At 38.0% G+C, this 18,439-nt stretch overlaps 1 protein-coding gene across 1 annotated transcript in view; it reads right to left on the minus strand.

The window, feature by feature from the left end:
- Positions 1-242: 242 nt before the first annotated feature.
- WDR75 (WD repeat domain 75) overlaps positions 243-18,439 on the minus strand; it is a 19,659-nt gene continuing 1,462 nt past the window's right edge. The window contains exons 3-22 of the mRNA XM_009334987.1: positions 18,382-18,436; positions 17,432-17,497; positions 16,666-16,759; positions 15,800-15,924; positions 15,417-15,487; positions 14,744-14,860; positions 14,101-14,189; positions 13,163-13,321; positions 12,755-12,814; positions 12,550-12,665; positions 11,890-12,062; positions 10,895-11,058; positions 7,904-8,087; positions 5,911-6,005; positions 5,413-5,508; positions 4,652-4,821; positions 4,016-4,075; positions 2,755-2,898; positions 2,583-2,674; positions 243-605 (exon numbers count right to left, since the gene is read on the minus strand). Coding sequence (XP_009333262.1) covers positions 398-605; positions 2,583-2,674; positions 2,755-2,898; positions 4,016-4,075; positions 4,652-4,821; positions 5,413-5,508; positions 5,911-6,005; positions 7,904-8,087; positions 10,895-11,058; positions 11,890-12,062; positions 12,550-12,665; positions 12,755-12,814; positions 13,163-13,321; positions 14,101-14,189; positions 14,744-14,860; positions 15,417-15,487; positions 15,800-15,924; positions 16,666-16,759; positions 17,432-17,497; positions 18,382-18,436 — 2,338 coding nt within the window. The 3' untranslated portion in view covers positions 243-397. The remainder of the gene's footprint in view (positions 606-2,582; positions 2,675-2,754; positions 2,899-4,015; positions 4,076-4,651; positions 4,822-5,412; positions 5,509-5,910; positions 6,006-7,903; positions 8,088-10,894; positions 11,059-11,889; positions 12,063-12,549; positions 12,666-12,754; positions 12,815-13,162; positions 13,322-14,100; positions 14,190-14,743; positions 14,861-15,416; positions 15,488-15,799; positions 15,925-16,665; positions 16,760-17,431; positions 17,498-18,381; positions 18,437-18,439) is intronic.

Here is an 18,439-nt window from a genome sequence, read left to right on the forward strand (position 1 = left end):
AAGAACTATCCTGATTTCCCCTACCAGATCTTGAATTAAGCAGTCTTATTCACTGAAGCTGTTTGCTGCTGTTGCTTTGGCATCAGTAGCCCAGCCTCAGTGGGGGAGATTTTCAGCAGCTTAGCTGTCACTTTGCTAACTGATCACAAGTCAGATAGTGAACTCAATTTTTCTATTAGCCTTTTAAGTGCATTGGGATTTTCTAAGGTCACAGAGAATCAGTAATAAACTAGGAACAGAACCAGCTTTTCAAAACTTTAATCCCTCCCCCCAGTTCTCCTTTCTTATGGAAATAGAGGCTGCTAAAATTTAGGGCCAAAGGACTTGAAAGATTTTTCTGAAGAATATTTAATCCACAAAGCTTCAGCTTACAGTATAAAAAACACAAGATGTCTGTTTAGAAAGCTGATATCCAACTGTAGTCCATTTTTCTTATTTTTCGTAGCTCTTTCTCCTGGGATTTGGACAGTTTACATGTCATCTCTCCTAATAATTCCATAGTACTTGTATCTTCTTGTTCCGTTTCAGTAACATCTCTTTCCTCATCTGAATCATCCTCTGTTTTTTCACTTTCCATTTCTACTTCATCAGCAACTTCTTCAGCACTGTAAGAGGAAGATGATTGGAAACAACCCAATTAATGAAATTAATGGGTACTTTCACATACTATAGTATCACATGCTATAGGAGAGAGGTAAGTTATCATGCAAATAACTAAGTAAACATCAGATTTTATTTATTTTTTAAATCTCAGGCTACTTACAAATTACTATACTTCTCTTGCCACCTCAGTTACTAGCCATTTTTCAAATAGCTGTCCTCTGTTTTAGGTAAACTTAAGCAAAATATAATACATAATGTCAGAACAGGCAGATCAGCATTATGTAGAAAGTTATAATCTCACACTCCTACAGGATTAGAAACATTGGATGCACTGGTCGATGAGACAATATTCAAGAAGGCCATTCTTCTCTTTCAAATCTGAAAAAGGTCACTTAGTCTTAAAAATTGTGACAATACCTAGAGTGTTACTAGGAAAGAAAAACGTTTGTTTTTTTTAACATAGGGAGGTACTTTGAGTGGCTGCTCCCTTCTGACTTCAAGAGTTAAGCTTGTGCTGAAGTAGAAAGCATACTTCCAAATAATTATATAGAACAGTTACCACTTACAATGTGGTAATTAATAGTATTAATTCAAATGTCTGTTGTATAAATATTTTGGATCTCATTAGGAATGACCTGCATGGCAGAACAGTACTGGTCCCCTAAAAACTCATCTGTCTGAATACAAACTATTTATCACTCACGAAATGTAAATGGTGAAACATGTATAATACATTAATATTATATTGCCAAGGAAAATAAAAAAAGTAATCTATATGATGATATATTCTTGTCATTCTTCAAGAGCTCAATCCTCCAACCCTTGTATGTAACTTTAAATGTGCAGTTATACTAATTACGAGTGTCAAAGTACAAGCTCTACATGTGCAAATATTTACACAGGCCACTGAACTCCCAAATTCTTCAGTACTGAAACTACATGCAAGCTTCTATATATTCCTTGTATTAGATTTTTGCCAGTGTCTTGCTGATGTGGCAAAAAGACTTTTATTTGTGTCATCCAGTAAGAAAGCTAGCAATATTGGCCAACAAAATGTAGCAGAACTGCTGTGATGGCAGAATACAATGCACATGCAAGAACTACTCAAACTGGTGTTTTTTTCTGGGTAAACCCTGGCATTTACCTGAGAGGTAAACCATCCTCTCACTGGCCTTTGCAAATTCAGAATGGCAGCTGATACCAATGACACATTTTCATCTCTGGCTTGGTAGAGTTTCATATAACACTTTAAAGAATAGATTGCATAAAAAAAGCAAGCATTTAATTGGCTTCAGTGTAAGTGACAAGATATTAATCCTAATACAAGACTACAGTCATAACCCCTGTGCCTGCATTCATTTTCTAGAAGCATACGTCTATCTCAGAGGAGCAAGCTACAATACATTTTAATAAGTACCCATCAAACTACTCCATTAAATTGAGATTAATGCGTTGTAAGACAAGCTTAGCTAACTGTTCACAGTACACACTCATATTTTGTAGCTTAATTAGGAATGAAATTTGAGTTCTAAACAAACTGTTAAGATTAAACCTAAGGACTAACTTCTTGGTGTATCTAGAAACCTAAACCAAGAATTATGCAGGAAGTCATCATAGTATCAAATACAGTTGAGAATCTGACATTTACCCAAAAATACCACTAAAAACATTAAATCCCTGGAATAAAGCCAAATTCATAAAGAATATTTGAGTACCAAAGGCAACATTTCGCGTAGGAGCACATGATGCCAAACAACAGCAAAAATAACAGCAACAAAAGAGCCAATAGACTAAACAGCCAGTCCACCTATCTCCCAAAAACTGAGCTGTTTCAAAAAATCTTGCCACAATAGCGTTCTACTAACTTACATCAATAGAAGATTGCAAAGTGTTGGAAAACTGCCTTTACAATTTAAACAAGGATGTACATAATTTAAAATAACTTCAATAACTACGGAGAGTTCTTCAATTTTTCTTACCTTTTGTTCTCTTTGGAGATGAGCAATGAATTAATAAATATAGGACAGAGGAAGGAAGCAGATGGCAAAACATGTGCTGGAGTGTGCAAAAGCTGAAAATATAAAACAGAAGCTTTATGAAAATTTTTGTTTGTCACGATTTTGTTCGTACACTTACTGTAATCACTCCTACCTCTTTGACAGCAGGTGAATCTTGCTCATGCTTATTATGAACAACTAGTTTTCCAAGGTCTGTATCCTCTTGTGATTGCTGACGTCTGTGCTTTCCCAATAGCAAGCTAAATGGGGTCACAGCAAGACTTTCTTCTACTGCCAGCTTGAAAAAAATGGAAGTTTTAAGGAGAATTTTAATGTCACAAATCTAAGTCCTATCTCATTTTGAGTTACCAAAATTCAGAATCAACCTAGGTGACAAAACTCTACACTCAAATTTAACTCAACTGAGCCATATGGCTCTTTGTACTCATTCTCTGTCAGGCATCCTGAGAGAGTCCTACACAGAGGTAATAAAACTCTCCAGGATCTGGATTTGGATTCAAGGATACCAGATTTTAGCTGGTTGTTGTACCAATTAACTTCCAAATACGGAAGTTGGTGCGTGTGCCAGAAAAACTAAGTATGGCTTTCAGATTCCACTTCTGACTAAAAGATCATTTATACCCCAGCATTATCTGCTGAGTGATTTAATTATGTAACTGGAAGCAAAACATGGCAACTTCCCTTCTAGATCAACATACCTTAATCTGAGTACCAAACTATTCCCCCACCCTCCAAAGAAACTGATTGCTTATAACCACATTCCCATTGGATTTTGTATTGGAAAGATATTAGCTTCTACTTTGATCTATTTTATCTAACCAAACAAATCAATCAAGTGCTACTGTTTTATTCTGTTCAGTGGGTATGAAAAGCTTCTTTAACATGAATTCAAGAGACTGAATTTCCCAGACTACTTCTCCACAGAAGTACATACTGGAATGTAATTTTGAAATTCGTTCTCACTGATAAGCCACAATTGACTGACAACTGTTCATCCTCACCAGAAAGTGCAGTTCAGGCCACACTCAAGGTTCCAAGTGTTAAAGAAACCAAGATAAGGAAAAAGCTTATTCAAACATCAAGTGTTTTTGCTTCATTTGTGTAACCCAAATCCTTTCAGAAAAGTATCATTTTTTTGTTCGGGGGAAATGAGAAGAGGGAGTAGTTTACTAGTACTTTTTTTTTTTTTTTTTTTAAAATGTTTTTACAAACAGCAATTCTGTCAAAAAATAAGCAAATACAGATTACTGCCCCTTCAGCTAAGTGCCTGTGACTCCATCTAAGGATCTGGGATGCATTTTCATGACAGAAGGGAATTTGAATCCGACAAACTGAACACCAACAGAATTTTGAACTGTTCTGTACATCTCTGTCAGAACTTCTATAAGAGGTACCTGTTTGCTTGATGGAGTAAGCCTTTCTTCTAGAGACTTTGTGCTAAGCGTCATTAGCTCCTAAAATACAGAATGATGTAGCAGAGTTATAGTACATGAAACTTGCTTTCCATATTTCCGTACCTTGCCTACAGAAGCTTCCCACTGGCCCAAAAGCTTTTGTCAGTCAAGTGGAAGAGGCAAACACAGCCCTTCCTCTTTAATTTATAAAGAAACTGAAAGGAAGCAGGAAAAAAAAAATATAGACTTTTTGGGAAAACAAACAAAACAAACACCCATCCACATACTACAGGGAAAACCAAGTATCATATGAAACATTTGGATAATCAATAATACAGTTTCTAGGTAAGTTTAAGTTAAGTTTAAGTTAAACAGCATTGGCAATATTCCCAAGTTATCTAGTTTCTTGTATGAATGAGGCAGCAGAAACTATCGGCAGCAGAAAACCAGTAAATCATCAGTTTTGAACTTAAGCTGTTTTGGCAGTTGAAAGCTTTTAATAAAGAACAAAGCATGGCTTACGCTGCCTTGAAATCACAAAAAGAAACTCTTACACTCAACAGTGTAATTTATATCAATCCACATTCCCGAAAATACTTTTTCCCCAGGAACCACCTGCCAATCACTATTTCTTACTTGCGTATCCGTAAGAAAAAATAGTTGGGATCTTCTTAGCCAAAGGTATTTTTCTGAGCCAATCATTTCAGGTTCATCTCTTGGAACGAAGGCAGCAAGCTGGATCTTTTCTTTACAAAGGTTTCTCTGGATATAGATTGGCCGTGGCTCATTTGGTTTAAACACAAACACTGCAAAACCAAGAATGTCCTCTCTTTAAATCATGAAATTCTTACCTTCCTGGATAGTTGTCAAAGCCCTGTGTATCACAGCCAGTAAGGGCTGGACAGGATTGCCTTTAAGCGCTAGCTTGCAGGAATTATAATTGGATAACCTTGCTGCATAATAGAAGGTACCTTTCACAGTATTCCAATCCAGAGAACACACTTGGAAATTAACTTTTCTATAGAATAGTAGCTCTAGGAAGAGTAATCATAATTTATAGTCAAAGCTCTAAAACATAGCTGTACAGTTCAACCACAGTTTTACATTTACAGAGGAGGGTCAAGAACATTCAAGACCCTCACCCAGAGAACATGGTTAGTCCTGTGCTGTATCCCGTACTGCAAACTAACCGTTGGAAGAAAAGATGGGGAACCAACATGCTTTACTTGACTGCTGCTGTCAGACATTGCTCAGCTTTCCACAGGTGCAAACGCAGACTCGAGTCTGTCTTATGGCTTTCATGGGGCTGAATTCTAAGAAAACCTTTTCTAGAAACTATGCTTCCACAGTTTTAAATTCCACTGACTATTACTTGTCAAAGAAGCCTTTGTACTTACAGCTGGACTCTTTTGAGAGCCACGAGACAGCAGCAATATGTTCTGAAAGGGGATCAGGTTGCAGAACTAAGACATTGAGGTGGGCACTCCATTCCACTGAAAAGCAAACACAGCAACAGCCAGACATGAAAAGAAGGCATTCAGTTCTATCCCACTACTTTGCCAAACAAAAGGTCAAATGGGAATGACACACAGGGCCTTAACCTCTGGAAGAGGTATGCATCTTCGCTTATTCAGATGAATAAAAATACACAAATATTATCGACAACTTCTACAAATGCAGGAAATACTAGCTGTTATTGTGTTATCAATGATCTAACTTAAAGCACATGCACGCTGGACAGGATACTATCTTGACTAAAGTATGAAAATCATTACATTTCCACAGGACATTTTGAGGTGGATCAATCTGGAAACAAACTAGAATTATATTAAGGTTTCATAGTAAACTCAAATGTTAAACGTTACCACTCTAGCATACATTTAAGCTGATCTTACATGCACAACTGAGCAGGTTCCAGCAACACAGAAAGCCATAATCAGTGGCACCAATAAGGTACTTGGAACATGTTAGTCTCCCAAAGCAGATGTTCCTACAGAAGTAAAAAGTCAAAACAAGTTAATGACCTTCAGATTTCATCTTTGTTTCCCCATGTAGTAATGATTCACAAGTCACAAAAACATTCAGTTAAGATTTAGTTCTGATATTTAAAGGCGAAGTTTGCTTTTTGCTTTCACGTCTAGTGGCGTGAAACTTCACACACAACAACCAGATAGGTCCGGGAGATTTAAAAGTATGCATGAATCTATATGGACTACATGTTCCTATAACATTCTAATTTCAAGGAGTGATTTTAAGCTCTTAATTAAGTTACAAACCCATAAGTACTAGTAACTGTTCACATTGGGACTGGAAAATAAATTCTGTATTTAAAGAATTCCTACTATTGCTCTAAGCGCTGGAAAGAGAGGAGTAGTTAAAAAATAAATAAATAAATAAAAAATAATGCTTATAGGCTGCTCCAATCGAAGGAAGTGTGTTATTTGTCTTCACTTAAATTTCTCATTCTCTTGTTTGCAAATAATAGAACAGCCTTTTGATTTCTAATGCTATAGAACATTTTCAAAAAAGCTAATAAGGGATGGAATTTCTGTATTAAAACACAGCCCTTTGAAGTTATGCAATTAATACAGTCATTTAATATAGTCCTAGAGTAATTTATTTCCTTTTGATATAGCATATAGTAAGGGCTACAAGAGGAGCAGCTGCCTGGGAAAAGCTTGCCACTGTGCCAAGCTGTCAAGAGAAGTCTTCTCCACAGATACAGTGAAGATGTGGCTGACATGCCTCCCACGATTTTCCTGCAGACCAGTTTTAGAATCATGTCTCTCAATTTCTCATCTTAGAGGACCAGTATAAATAAAATGGACTTGATCACACAAAAGAAAAGCTTACAAACATACACACAAAAGCATGGAAGCGAGAAATCTCTGTATCTTTCTATGATTCTTTATGTCAAAGTCTCTAAAACATTCTGACCACACGTGTTTCGCTTTCTATTTTAGGTGTTTCCTGGAAGCGAGTGTATGAAGCACCTCCAACGTTACTGCAGTAATGACTTTGAGAAGCAAGTTGGAGCAGCAGTTAGAAAAACCTTAGCGCTGAAAGAGAATGCTACAGTAGGTTTGTAGCATCTTCCTGTTCCAGAAATGGTTTAGATACAGAGATCTGGCACAGAGATTAAGTAGATGAACCAGTGAGGTCACCTATTGCCCTATTTTTCCAAGATTATCATGAGAAAAATGATATTTTACCTGGATCAGAAACTGCTGTATATTTGCACAGTCCAGGAAGCTCAATATTAAGGCTGTCCTATTCTTTGAGTCTCTATCTTTTGTCTCTACCATCGACCTATGCCATTCCTCATTATCTGTACACAACAGAACAGTATCTAGACCTTCACCATGTCTTTTATCGTGACAGCACACAACGAAGCATGCTGGGATAGTCTTGTCAGGCAAATATGGATTTTCCAACAGAGGTTAGCAAAGATCGAGATATATATTTTATAACGCAGATAATAAGGTCAATATGGCTTTAAGGTTTATTGATATCATTTCTATTTGTATGCTTGCGTACATGAATAAAGCACAAACTTCTTATATTTATACTTTTTCAGTACTTTGATTCATCCCTAGATTAATGGGGAAAAAGAGAAGGGCTATTAACACACTACTGTGTGCCCAACAATATATATTTGAGTACGGGAGGTACAGGAGGAAGAAGATGAAACTGCAAAGCTTGATCTTATTATTTTTAACAGTAAGTTACCAGCCACCTAAAAGCCATTTTAGAGCCTTTTCTATATGTGAACTTAAGACTTAAATTCAATGTTTATATGAACATATACAAGGTCTTGGACTACTATGAATTGATTGTTTCTGTTCCAAGAGTTCAAGCAAGACATAAAAAGCCAGATGAAAAACATACCTTATTTTTCCAGGTGGATGGCAAAACGTACACTTAAGATCCCAAGTAACTGAATCCCATACAGTGACAGTTTCTTCAAAGCTAACAGCAAGCAAAGAGCCATCTTCTGAGAAACAGCAGTTAGTAGCTTGGTAGTTGTGGTAGCTGCCTACAAAGTCACAGCTCCAGCTCACGCTTTGCTGTGCTGCATTGAATAAACAAGCTAGTTAATGCAAGTCTATACATCAAGAAACAAGAATTCAAGTATTAGGGCTGCAAAATAGGATCAAGAGCAAGAGAGTTTTGTTTCAGAAGGCTTACATTTTTAAGGGGTACAAAGAATCTGTCCTGTTCTAGTACAAGAAACATCTAGTAGGTTTTCCATTCGTCCTCAGTTTTGCATCTGAACAGTGAATCCTGAGACTGACATGGTACAATATTCATGTTTACTTTGCCAACTACGTTAACTGTGCTCTCAAACAGGCAGATGTCAGATAAAAAAGATACTGAAGTATATGCAACATTTAGTGTTCTGAAACATACTGTTCTTTTAAAACTGTAGCAAGAACATGAGCATTACTAAAAATTTGAACACAGGTTGCATTTGAGTCCAACAAAGCTCATGGTTCATTTACATAAAGTTTGAGGATCACAAAGTGATCCATCGGCATGCCTCCTTGTCTTGGTTAACCTGCCAGTGCATTCAGCTGGGACACCTTTCCCACTGTTGGTAATTACCATAAAATAAACAGAAGCAAAATGACATACTTACCACATAACACACACTTCCCAATATAAACAAGTTCATACAGCATGCTTTGCTTTTGAAACATATAATCATAGAATAGTTTGGGTTGGAAGGGACCTCTAAAGGTCATCTAGTCCAACCCCCCTGCCATGGGCAGGGACATCTTCAACTAGATCAGGTTGCTCAAAGCCCCGTCCAACCTGACCTCGAATGTTTCCAGGGATGGAAACCACCTCTCTGGGCAACCTGTGCCAGTGTTTCACCACCCTCAGCGTAAAAAATGTCTTCCTTCTATCTAGTCTCAATCTACCCCCCTTTAGTTGAAAGCCATTCCCCCTTGTCCTGTCGCAACAGGCCCTGCTCAAAAGTTTGTCCCCATCTTTTTTAAAAGCCCCCTTTAAGTACTGCTAGGCTGCAATAAGGTCTCCCCGAAGCCTTCTCTTCTCCAGGCTGAACAACCCCAACTCTCTCAGCCTTTCTTCACAGGAGAGGTGTTCCATCCCCCTGATCATTTTTGTGACCCTCCTCTGGACCCCCTCCAACAGATCTGTGTCTCTCTCATGCTGAGGGCTCCAAGGCTGGACACAGTACTCCAGGTGGGGTCTCCCCAGAGCAGAGTAGAGGGGCAGAATCACCTCCCTCGACCTGCTGGCCACACTAAACATACCAGTAGGATAAGGAAAGAAAGGAAAATAAGTTCACCCTATGCTAAGGGTGAACTTTATATAATGACTACAAGTTGATGATTAAAAGAACTGCCTGTAAAAAAAGCCAGAAACAATTCACTACTTTAAACTGCATGGCACCATCTAGAGGCACAGCAAGAGATCTGCTGCAAATAAAAACATGCCAGAGTGTATTCTACGTATGAATTAATTAGTTTATTTGCTGCACAGAAGCCTGCAGCAGCATGAGTCTTTCTACCTGAGCATTCCTACCCTGCCGCCCCTGGGCAAATACACCACAGAAGTCAGCACTAATTTGCACTTTTACACATGCCATGAAACACAACTCTCTATAGTCACTTAAAAAACAAACAAACAAACAAAAAACCCCACACAAAAACCCCCTGATGTGGCCAGTCAGCAGATACAAAGCTATCTTGCTGAAGGAAACAGACCCCATTAGGTTTCATCCCCAGCCCACACTCTACTCAAGATCAAAGTAGCTGCTCATTAAGTTAAGATATAATCTAGGCTTAGAATAATTTACAATCAAAAAAGAAAAAGACAAGAAACCTCTTTCAGATACCATTGAGGGAGCTGCCATTAAGTAAATATATGCATAAATCCTAGTAAATGAATACAAGCTTTTGTTTTGCTTCTCATGAGCAGCCACTGTTGAGAAGCAAACAGCTTGGAAAGAGAAAGTCAATTTGGCAAAGTAAGTTTGCCAACTGGAAACCTTCGTAGCCGAAAGGTACTTTTGAACATGTTCTCACCTGTGCACAAACATGTTACTAAACTGCAAGCAGTTCAGCAAGACCACTACCACATCTATTTGGGAACATGAAAAGATAAGACACTGAAGTGGCAGGAAAGTTCCAGCTCACTTAAGTGTGCCTGGCACTGTAATAACATGTAAGTAAAAGGAAATTAAGAAGGGGGAAATCTATTGTATTTCCCATGCAGAGGCATACAGGGTAATACATATCCGTCAGATGTTCTGTTTGAAACAAGAGAACATCAGCATGCATTTTGAGAGGTGAAATTTTGTTACTTAAGTATCTTGGAATTGGATCCTAAGTATCCATTCCAGGACGTTCAAATATCTAACGGGAAGGAAGGTTGTTCAAAAAATGAACTCTGAAGTGGTGGAGCTGCAGAATGGCAAAGTGCGATTATTTCACACTAAGTTAACAAAAACAGAATAACACATTTCTGCATCCTGCTCCCTTGAGCAGAAGTCTCAAATAAAAAGACTACCCATAGGAATGACAAAAATCCATTTTCCCAGCATGGAAAAATCATTACCACAAACAATCCTTTAAACAAATCAACACAGGCTGCCATTCTCTTCTGCAGCAGGCTCGGCAAGGTCTTTTGCTATTTCAGGAACCTCCATATCAATCCATAATACCGCAGAACTATGACAGAACTCCATCACAGAGGATGCTCAGGAGAACACAATACTCCATGCAACAGCAGAAATAGATAAATGCATGGGACTCGAGGGCCTAGTTCTGAAAGGATGAAGTTAGGGTCAGAATTTCTCTAGCATGTTACAAGGTAAGTAAGAGTAAGTTACGTTTTGACCATACTCACCCTCCGGATCAGTGTCTTCTACCATCACCCAGACTTTAAACACACAATCTCTGCCAGCTGTTACCAATATCAGAGAGTCATCTTCCAATTCATCCATGTTACGAAAGCACATGTCTGTTATGTGGTCCTCATGGGGCATATTTATTCTAGTATTCAGCTTAAAGCTATAGGAAAAGAAAACAGAAGCTTGCCATTTTATTACATTTTGAACTTGTGGAAGATTTCAGTCTAAAGATGATTCTGGAAGGGGCAGGGAGAAGAGGAATCAAAGAAAATTCTGTCTTATTACACAGCTAAACAGTATTGCACTTACAAATCGGATTTCCCTTATCACTTCTATACAGCAAGAAAGATCGTAACCCAGCACTGAGAAAGGATTATCACTAAGCAAGCATCACTCAAATATTCAGCCTGAACTCTGGGCAGTCTTTCCAGTATTTAGACAACCAGTCACATAGCTACTACACAGATCAGCTTTATTTTGCTTTGTTTCTTCTTTAAGAAATAACAATTCATAGTCAATTTTTTTTTTTTTAGATAAGAAAATCAAGGAAAGTGTATGAACCAGATGTGTATCTTAGCTAAAGAAAAAAATCAACAATAAAGTCATAATCTTCTGTACTCTAGAATGACTACTCAATTAATGATGGATTAGACATAGGTGGGAAAACGGAACAAGTTATAGAACCATTCAGCCAAGTCCATGATTTTTAATACCAAGTAAATACGTGAATTTAAGTCCCATGGTTAAAATAGCCTGTCTGATTAATACAATTAAATTAGATTCAGAGCAATTATTTCCGATCTGTATTTACTTCAACTCTGTGCATTGTTTCAGATGTGTGTAATTTGCATGACAAAAGCTCCCTAGGGTCTTCCCTAGAATTTTATGAGTGGATCTGGAAAAACTCTGCCTTCGCAAGACAAAGCCTGTGTAGATATTTGTGTGATACTTTAGATTTTGATACCCAGAAGGCCAGCTCTATTATCATTACCTTTGTGTTTCTTCATCATAGAGCCACAGCTTCAACTGTAACTCAGGGTCAGTTACTTCTTCTCTCTCTTCTACTGTTGCTAACCACTTGCCTTGTGCACTAAACGCAACTTTTACCAAGTCAGCTTGGTTTAAACCTGCCTGATGAATGTATTGTCGTTGCACAATATCCAACTGCAAAACAACAAGACCAAAATTAAATTTCAAAATTCAAGCATAGATTTAGATATATCATTCATAAAATCATTGAGAAAGGATGTTCTGAAAGCACTGATTAGAACTGACTGGGCTGTGGCATAAAAAAAATGTGGGGAAAGCATAATTTGGGCATGTACATTCCACAATAATGCTAAGTGTAGGAAAGAGGGAAAAAAAAAAGAAAGAAAGATATTTTAGAGGGATTTTACCTAGAAATTTTTGACATTTAACAGGAACAGCACGCTGTTTTGAAGTACTTATTCAACTTTCAGCATTTAGGTATGCTTAACAAGTAAAAGAAGTTTGCGACAAAGCTGAAAACATCTCAGCTTAGAATCCAGTCTTGCGGTATAGCTGTTGGCTTTTTTCCTGTTTGCCATATTAACTCTTCCAATAATTCTGATGCATAAAACTTACTTGATTGAATAAATGAAAAGTTTTAATACAAGCCCGTCCAACTTACACTGAACAGCTGTTGGTCACTTTGGAGACAATAGAACTGCAGGTGGCCAGGCTCTCCATTCAGGACCAAAGCTTTGGTTCTAGGATCAACCACTAGACCAGTCTTGACATCCGTACCTGGAAACAAAAATAAAATGACGTATGACCTAAGATGGGAAGCGACACATTCTGCCCTCTAAGTGGAAGATAAATTTTATTGCACTTACTTTTGATTAGCCCTTGAATACTTTTGGAAAATCTTAGGTTGCTGTTGATTATTGTAATTCCTGAAAGGAAAAGCAGATAAAGTCTTGCAAAAGGCTTCTGCAACGTAACCACATCTCATGGTGGGGAAGGGATGGACCTTAACCAACTGTACTTAATCCTATGAACATATCTTTTCTCAATTTATGACAACCCTACATCAAGGTGGAAAGCCAAGTTACAACAGTGGTCAGGCAAATTCACAGAACTGATGAAAGAGCAAAAGATCACTGCAAGCATCTGTTCTTTCAGGTCAATATTGACCTTTTACATAGTATCTAGTTAATTAATCTGAAATTAACAAAATAAAGCTCATACAGATTTGCATTCCATTTTGCATTAAGTGATACTTAAAATATGTTTTGGCTTACTGTTGTCTGTATGCAAGGTGCAACAGAGTGCGCCATCAGATGACATGGAGATGTACTCAATAGCAGATCCCAAACGAGGAAGGAAATCCTTCCGACAGTCTGATTCATTGTGCCACAGAACTAGAACAGATTCAACTCCACCACTCAGCAAACTGGTTCCTTTTCCGGTAATAAAAATGCAGTTACAGGTTTTGGTTAAAAAAAATATATCAGCAGCATACATGTTTACAATGACAGACAAACAGGTTTCTCAAAAACCTTTCTTAAACTGTCACATACAAAGCAATTATTCCTCATATCTAGCTTGGGCAATACACATAAATACTTTTCTCATTATCCCATGTTAAATTGCTCGAGAAACTTGGATTAAGTAACAAGAATTTGAGCCTACAGTAAAATTTAAACAAAGCTTTGGGAGTAGTAGATCCCATTACTTTCTGCATCAGCTGAGTATTTGTGTTAGAATATAGCTGAGTTGTTCTCCTTCTGTCAGAAGTACTTTGCAGTAAGGAATATCCTAAGGAAGATAGTTCAGATCACACAATTCAGATAAAAGTTAACCGTATTTTTGCCACTAGGTTTGAGCTCGGACTGGCTGGTTTCATTTGGATGCAAATAAGGTTCTGGCAGGAACTCATCACTATTACTGATGAAAAGCTGGGGGGGAGAGTGGAGGTGGGGGAAGAGGTAAGAGGAGGAGTTAGATTTTACGTTCTACCACAGAAGGTAGATATTTGACATTATGAATGCCAATCCAAATATATAAAAAAATAACAACTGCTTCAATTTTTATTTCAGATCCTTCCCGGACATATTTAAAATTCTAGAAATTAATTTGTTAGTAAGTGGACAAACTCAAACGTCTATTGATTTTTCCCTCCCCACTGCAACTCTTTGACTTTGAAAGGTTTTTTTGGTTTGGTTTTTTTTTTACTCACCCTCCATAGAAAAAGCTAGATCCATGACGGTATCATGATGCCAGTGCAGTGTGGAAAATGTGTACTCTTTCTTGTGGTAGAAATTCCTCCTGTGTGGGGAGGAATAGAACAGTTCTTCAAGCACAACATCAACAACAGAGCAAACAAAAGGAAATACTGAATTGAATCAAGTATACCATCCTCTCCTCTGACTTCTAGACTACAGTTTCTTGTATGGGCAAGTCATGCAAAGGGAGGGAAAGAACCATGCTAGCTGGTTTTCGGCGCCTTCCTGGTGCACACCATGCATCTTAGACATACTGAGCAACTCAGTGCTGCAAAGCAACTTGGCAAGCATATTGCTCTTAACCATGCAATTCCACTAGTGTGCTCTCCCTAGGACTCTACTTGCCCATGAGGAGTTATTTCAGCTGCTCCTGCATTACTTTTTTCAAATACAGTTTAGATTCATGGAGCGTAACTTAACAGGAATATTTTACCACTTGACGTTAAACTGAAGCTGTACCCTGAAGTCAATGTCAGTACTGCAGGTTCACAAGGCCTGCCGTTCTAAGGACGAATTAGACTGCTTTGCTCAGGTTTCACTTAATTCCTATGGTCACATCAGTTTATGGGGTACACAGTTGAATCAAAATGTGCATACCAGAGGCGAATCTTTCCATCAGCATGGCCAGTTGCAATACAATCCTCCGTAGGATGGCATGCTATGCAAGTGAAGTGATTGTTTCCACCTTTTGTCTTCGTTGCACTTACAAAAAACCTTCCAGAGTTAAAAAAGTAACTTCAATTATATGAGTTGGTTTTGGTTGCTTTTTTTTTTTTAAACAAAGCTTCAGAAGGATCAGCTAATGCACATAAAAATAATTCTGACTAGCAAAATTAAACATCTCCAAGTTGTTATAGTTACGTGCACTCTCCAAAAAATAGTGACAGGCTTATTTTTCTCGTTAATTAGTTCTTTGCCTTCAATCAAGCTGAAAGTTTTTTCCTTCTTTCTCTCTCTTCTTCCACCTGCCCTTCTGCCCCCTGCCCCTGTTTTGGCCCTGACCAAACTATGTCACTTGTTTCAGTCCAGCATCAGCCTAAGCATTTACCTGAAAAAAATACATGCCTGAGCTGAAAAGATAAGCTACCAATGCCACTGCGGCACCTCACTGTCTGCCTCTAGGGGAAGCTTCTTAGATAGTGACTACATTCCCTCCAGCATAAAACCAAATGGTTGCTGACAAATATAAAATAATGTGTGCACATATCACCAGTTAACGAACACTTATGATACATCAGACTGAATCAGTACCCGACATTTTCATTCTTACCTGTTCAACTGTTTCTGTTTAAAAAAATAAACTTGGAGATTAATGCCCTTCACTGATGCCACATATTCACCCTGTTATAGTAAAACAACAACGTAAGACATACAATTTTGTTCTTACACATGAAAGAAAAACCATGTTTCACTACAAAGTACTTAAAATTGGAGTTAACATATAAGCTGATGTTAAGTAAATATTTTCCTATTATAAGTGTTATTTGGTTTTTTTTCATAAAAGAAAGCATAGGTTTACACAGATTCATTTAACTTCAGTTTTGTTTCAGTGCTGCTGTGCTTGTATAAAAGCATAAACAGCATATAGTTCATTTGAGAGGAAAAAAAACCCCAACACCCAATAGAAGAAAAAAACCCAAAAGGTGAATATACTTCTCTTCCAAATGCAATACGCTTTGGTGACGCATCCACACCATCCAAAACCACTGACAATTCCTTGGCTTCCAAATCTTGGCCTGCTGCTTTTGTCAGCTTAACTGAGACAAGTTGGAACGTATCTGACCAAAGAAAAATCTGTTATCAAAGGGCTTTTATGAACAAGTTTATACATGCCCCTTACAAAGGAGATTTACACCCCTTCTACCTTAAAACTAACATGTTAGTACTTTCCAATATTTTTTGTAAGTTTGAAAAAGTTTGTAATACCTTTCACAAAATAATCATTTCAGGTATTTTGATTCAAACAATAGTATTGAAGATTGAGGACTAGATAGTGGATACCAGTGCAACTGTAAGCAGAAACCAAGCAAAGTTGCATAGTATTTGCTCTTGCTCTGAAGTGACACTTGTAGCAATATAGTAAGAGTAAGGTCAAGCCATATTTATATTTATTTCAGACAAAATTCTAGGAAAAAATATCTAGGCATGCTGTTAAATAGAACATCTATTTACTGCTTAAGGGGGAAGAGTAGTCTCAAGTACTGTACCATACCCTATATCATGGTGAGCACTGCTTAAAGATTTATTGCATCTGCAACATCAGATATATGCAGCAGATGCTTCAAAAGTGAAGATAAACACTCTTCTAGACAAATGTTAAAAAAAATAGATGTCACAGAATGAAAACAGAAAAAAAAGGTACAAAATGCAGGACTGCAGACATCTGTCATACGATTTAAGAAATATTTTCAAAATTAATATATTAAAAGCACATTCTTGCAGCATACTATTCACTGACATGACAGTAGGTTAGACATAGAATGACTTAGATGACAAGGATGATGCTTATCATACTGCACCTCTTTCACCATGCTTTGGAATTACAACAAACACGGAGTCCTCACAATGAGCAAGCGCGTACAGTGCAAGAAGTTTGGATCCTACAACAAAAGTCTGAAGAAAAAAGAGAAGGAGGTCAACAATTATTACACTTGTGCATATGGTTTTCAACAGCGAATAATGCTGTTTTTACAACAAGAACACACGTGCTTTAAAGAAACCTTGATGTATTAATTAAAATTCTCAATTCTAAAACAAATGAAGAGACCTTTATTCTATCAAGGACTAACACAAATGTTAAAACAGTACTAATAAAATATGAGACATCAGATTTACTGAAAAACCTGAAGGTACCTTACCCCCAATACAAAGCAGAAGGCCCACCTATAGGAAAGTGCCTCTATTTAGCAGAAAACGGGAGCAACAGGACAGTTAGCAGCCCACATTTTCAACCCATCATATGAATTCCTATTGGCATATCACAAACTGCAACACACTCCCTAAGAGCTACACTGGATTCTGAACAGCAGCAAGTAGCAAAGTTAGTATGTCAGTACATATCCCATCTTTTCCCCAAAACGATTCTGCATCACCATGAATTTCACATCAATTGCCACGTTCTGTTACTGCCATAAACAGAGGGCTTGCAGGCTGTGTTTGTGGCAGAACAACACATCTCAGACTGATTTGTGACCATTGGTAGTAACAGCTGCAGAAATCCTTATTCTGCTATCAGTGGGTCAAGAATAATTTTGACATGCGCTCAACAGGAATAACTCAACATACTTTAATGGGAATCCCATCCATGAAGTCCCACAGCTTAATGCTGCCATCAACAGAGGAAGAATATAGCTGAGGGGGGGAAAAAAAAAGTTAAAGTAATATATCAAAGCCAGCTTTTACATAAAATCACAGCTTAAAAGTTGAAGGATTGATCAATGAAACTGCAATTCTGAGCAGCTGAATCATCAAAAATACAGGACACACACCAGCTCTGTGCTGCCTTCAAACAAAGTGCAATGGAAATACAACACTGTTATTCTGGTTTGAAATACACATTTTCACGAAGCGTGAAAGAAACAACAGGTATTTGTGCTTAATCACTTGAGACTAACAGACTATGCACAGATACCCATTATGTGAACATCTATTAACATTTGCATCAGACTTTGCATAGATAATATGCAGAGGCAGTCCACCTTGGCAAATAATTGTTTATATATAGACACCAAAAAAACCCCTAAGCAAACTGAGAGCCAGAGCAGGAGCAGCAGTGAACAGGGAAGGCAGGCTGCTGGTAGACCGGGAGCCACTGGGCAATTGCATGGATTTAGTCAAATCTGCATCTGTATCAGCAGATAGAGAGGAGCAAACACCCACCAGAGTAAGTGTTGCTGATTTTTTCACAAGCTTCTTTTCCCCCTTTAATAATAATAATAAAAAAATTGAAACTTTGCTGATCTTTCCATTTTGCTGTCGTTCTGTTCAATGAGTGTAATCCACACATTGTTTCACGATTTTTTGGGGGTAGAAAACAGATATAACGTTTACCCTTCCAGGCAGATTTAGGAGAAACATTAGCTCGACCACACTATAATCGCTTCCAAGTCATTCTCAAAGTCAAGCCAGCCCCCAAACAGCCGGGACAGCCCCCGCAGAAGCACATAAGCTCGGCCGAAGGGGCAGGAGCACCCCCAGCACCTCCCCACAGCCAAACCTCCCCCCCCCGCCCCCACCTGCATGTGGTTGTGGGGGTTGAGCTGGATGCCTGTCACCAGGTCGGCGTGGCCCCCC

The sequence above is a fragment of the Pygoscelis adeliae genome, unplaced genomic scaffold, assembly GCF_000699105.1.
Source record: "Pygoscelis adeliae isolate BGI_AS28 unplaced genomic scaffold, ASM69910v1 Scaffold212, whole genome shotgun sequence".
Lineage (NCBI taxonomy): Eukaryota > Metazoa > Chordata > Aves > Sphenisciformes > Spheniscidae > Pygoscelis > Pygoscelis adeliae.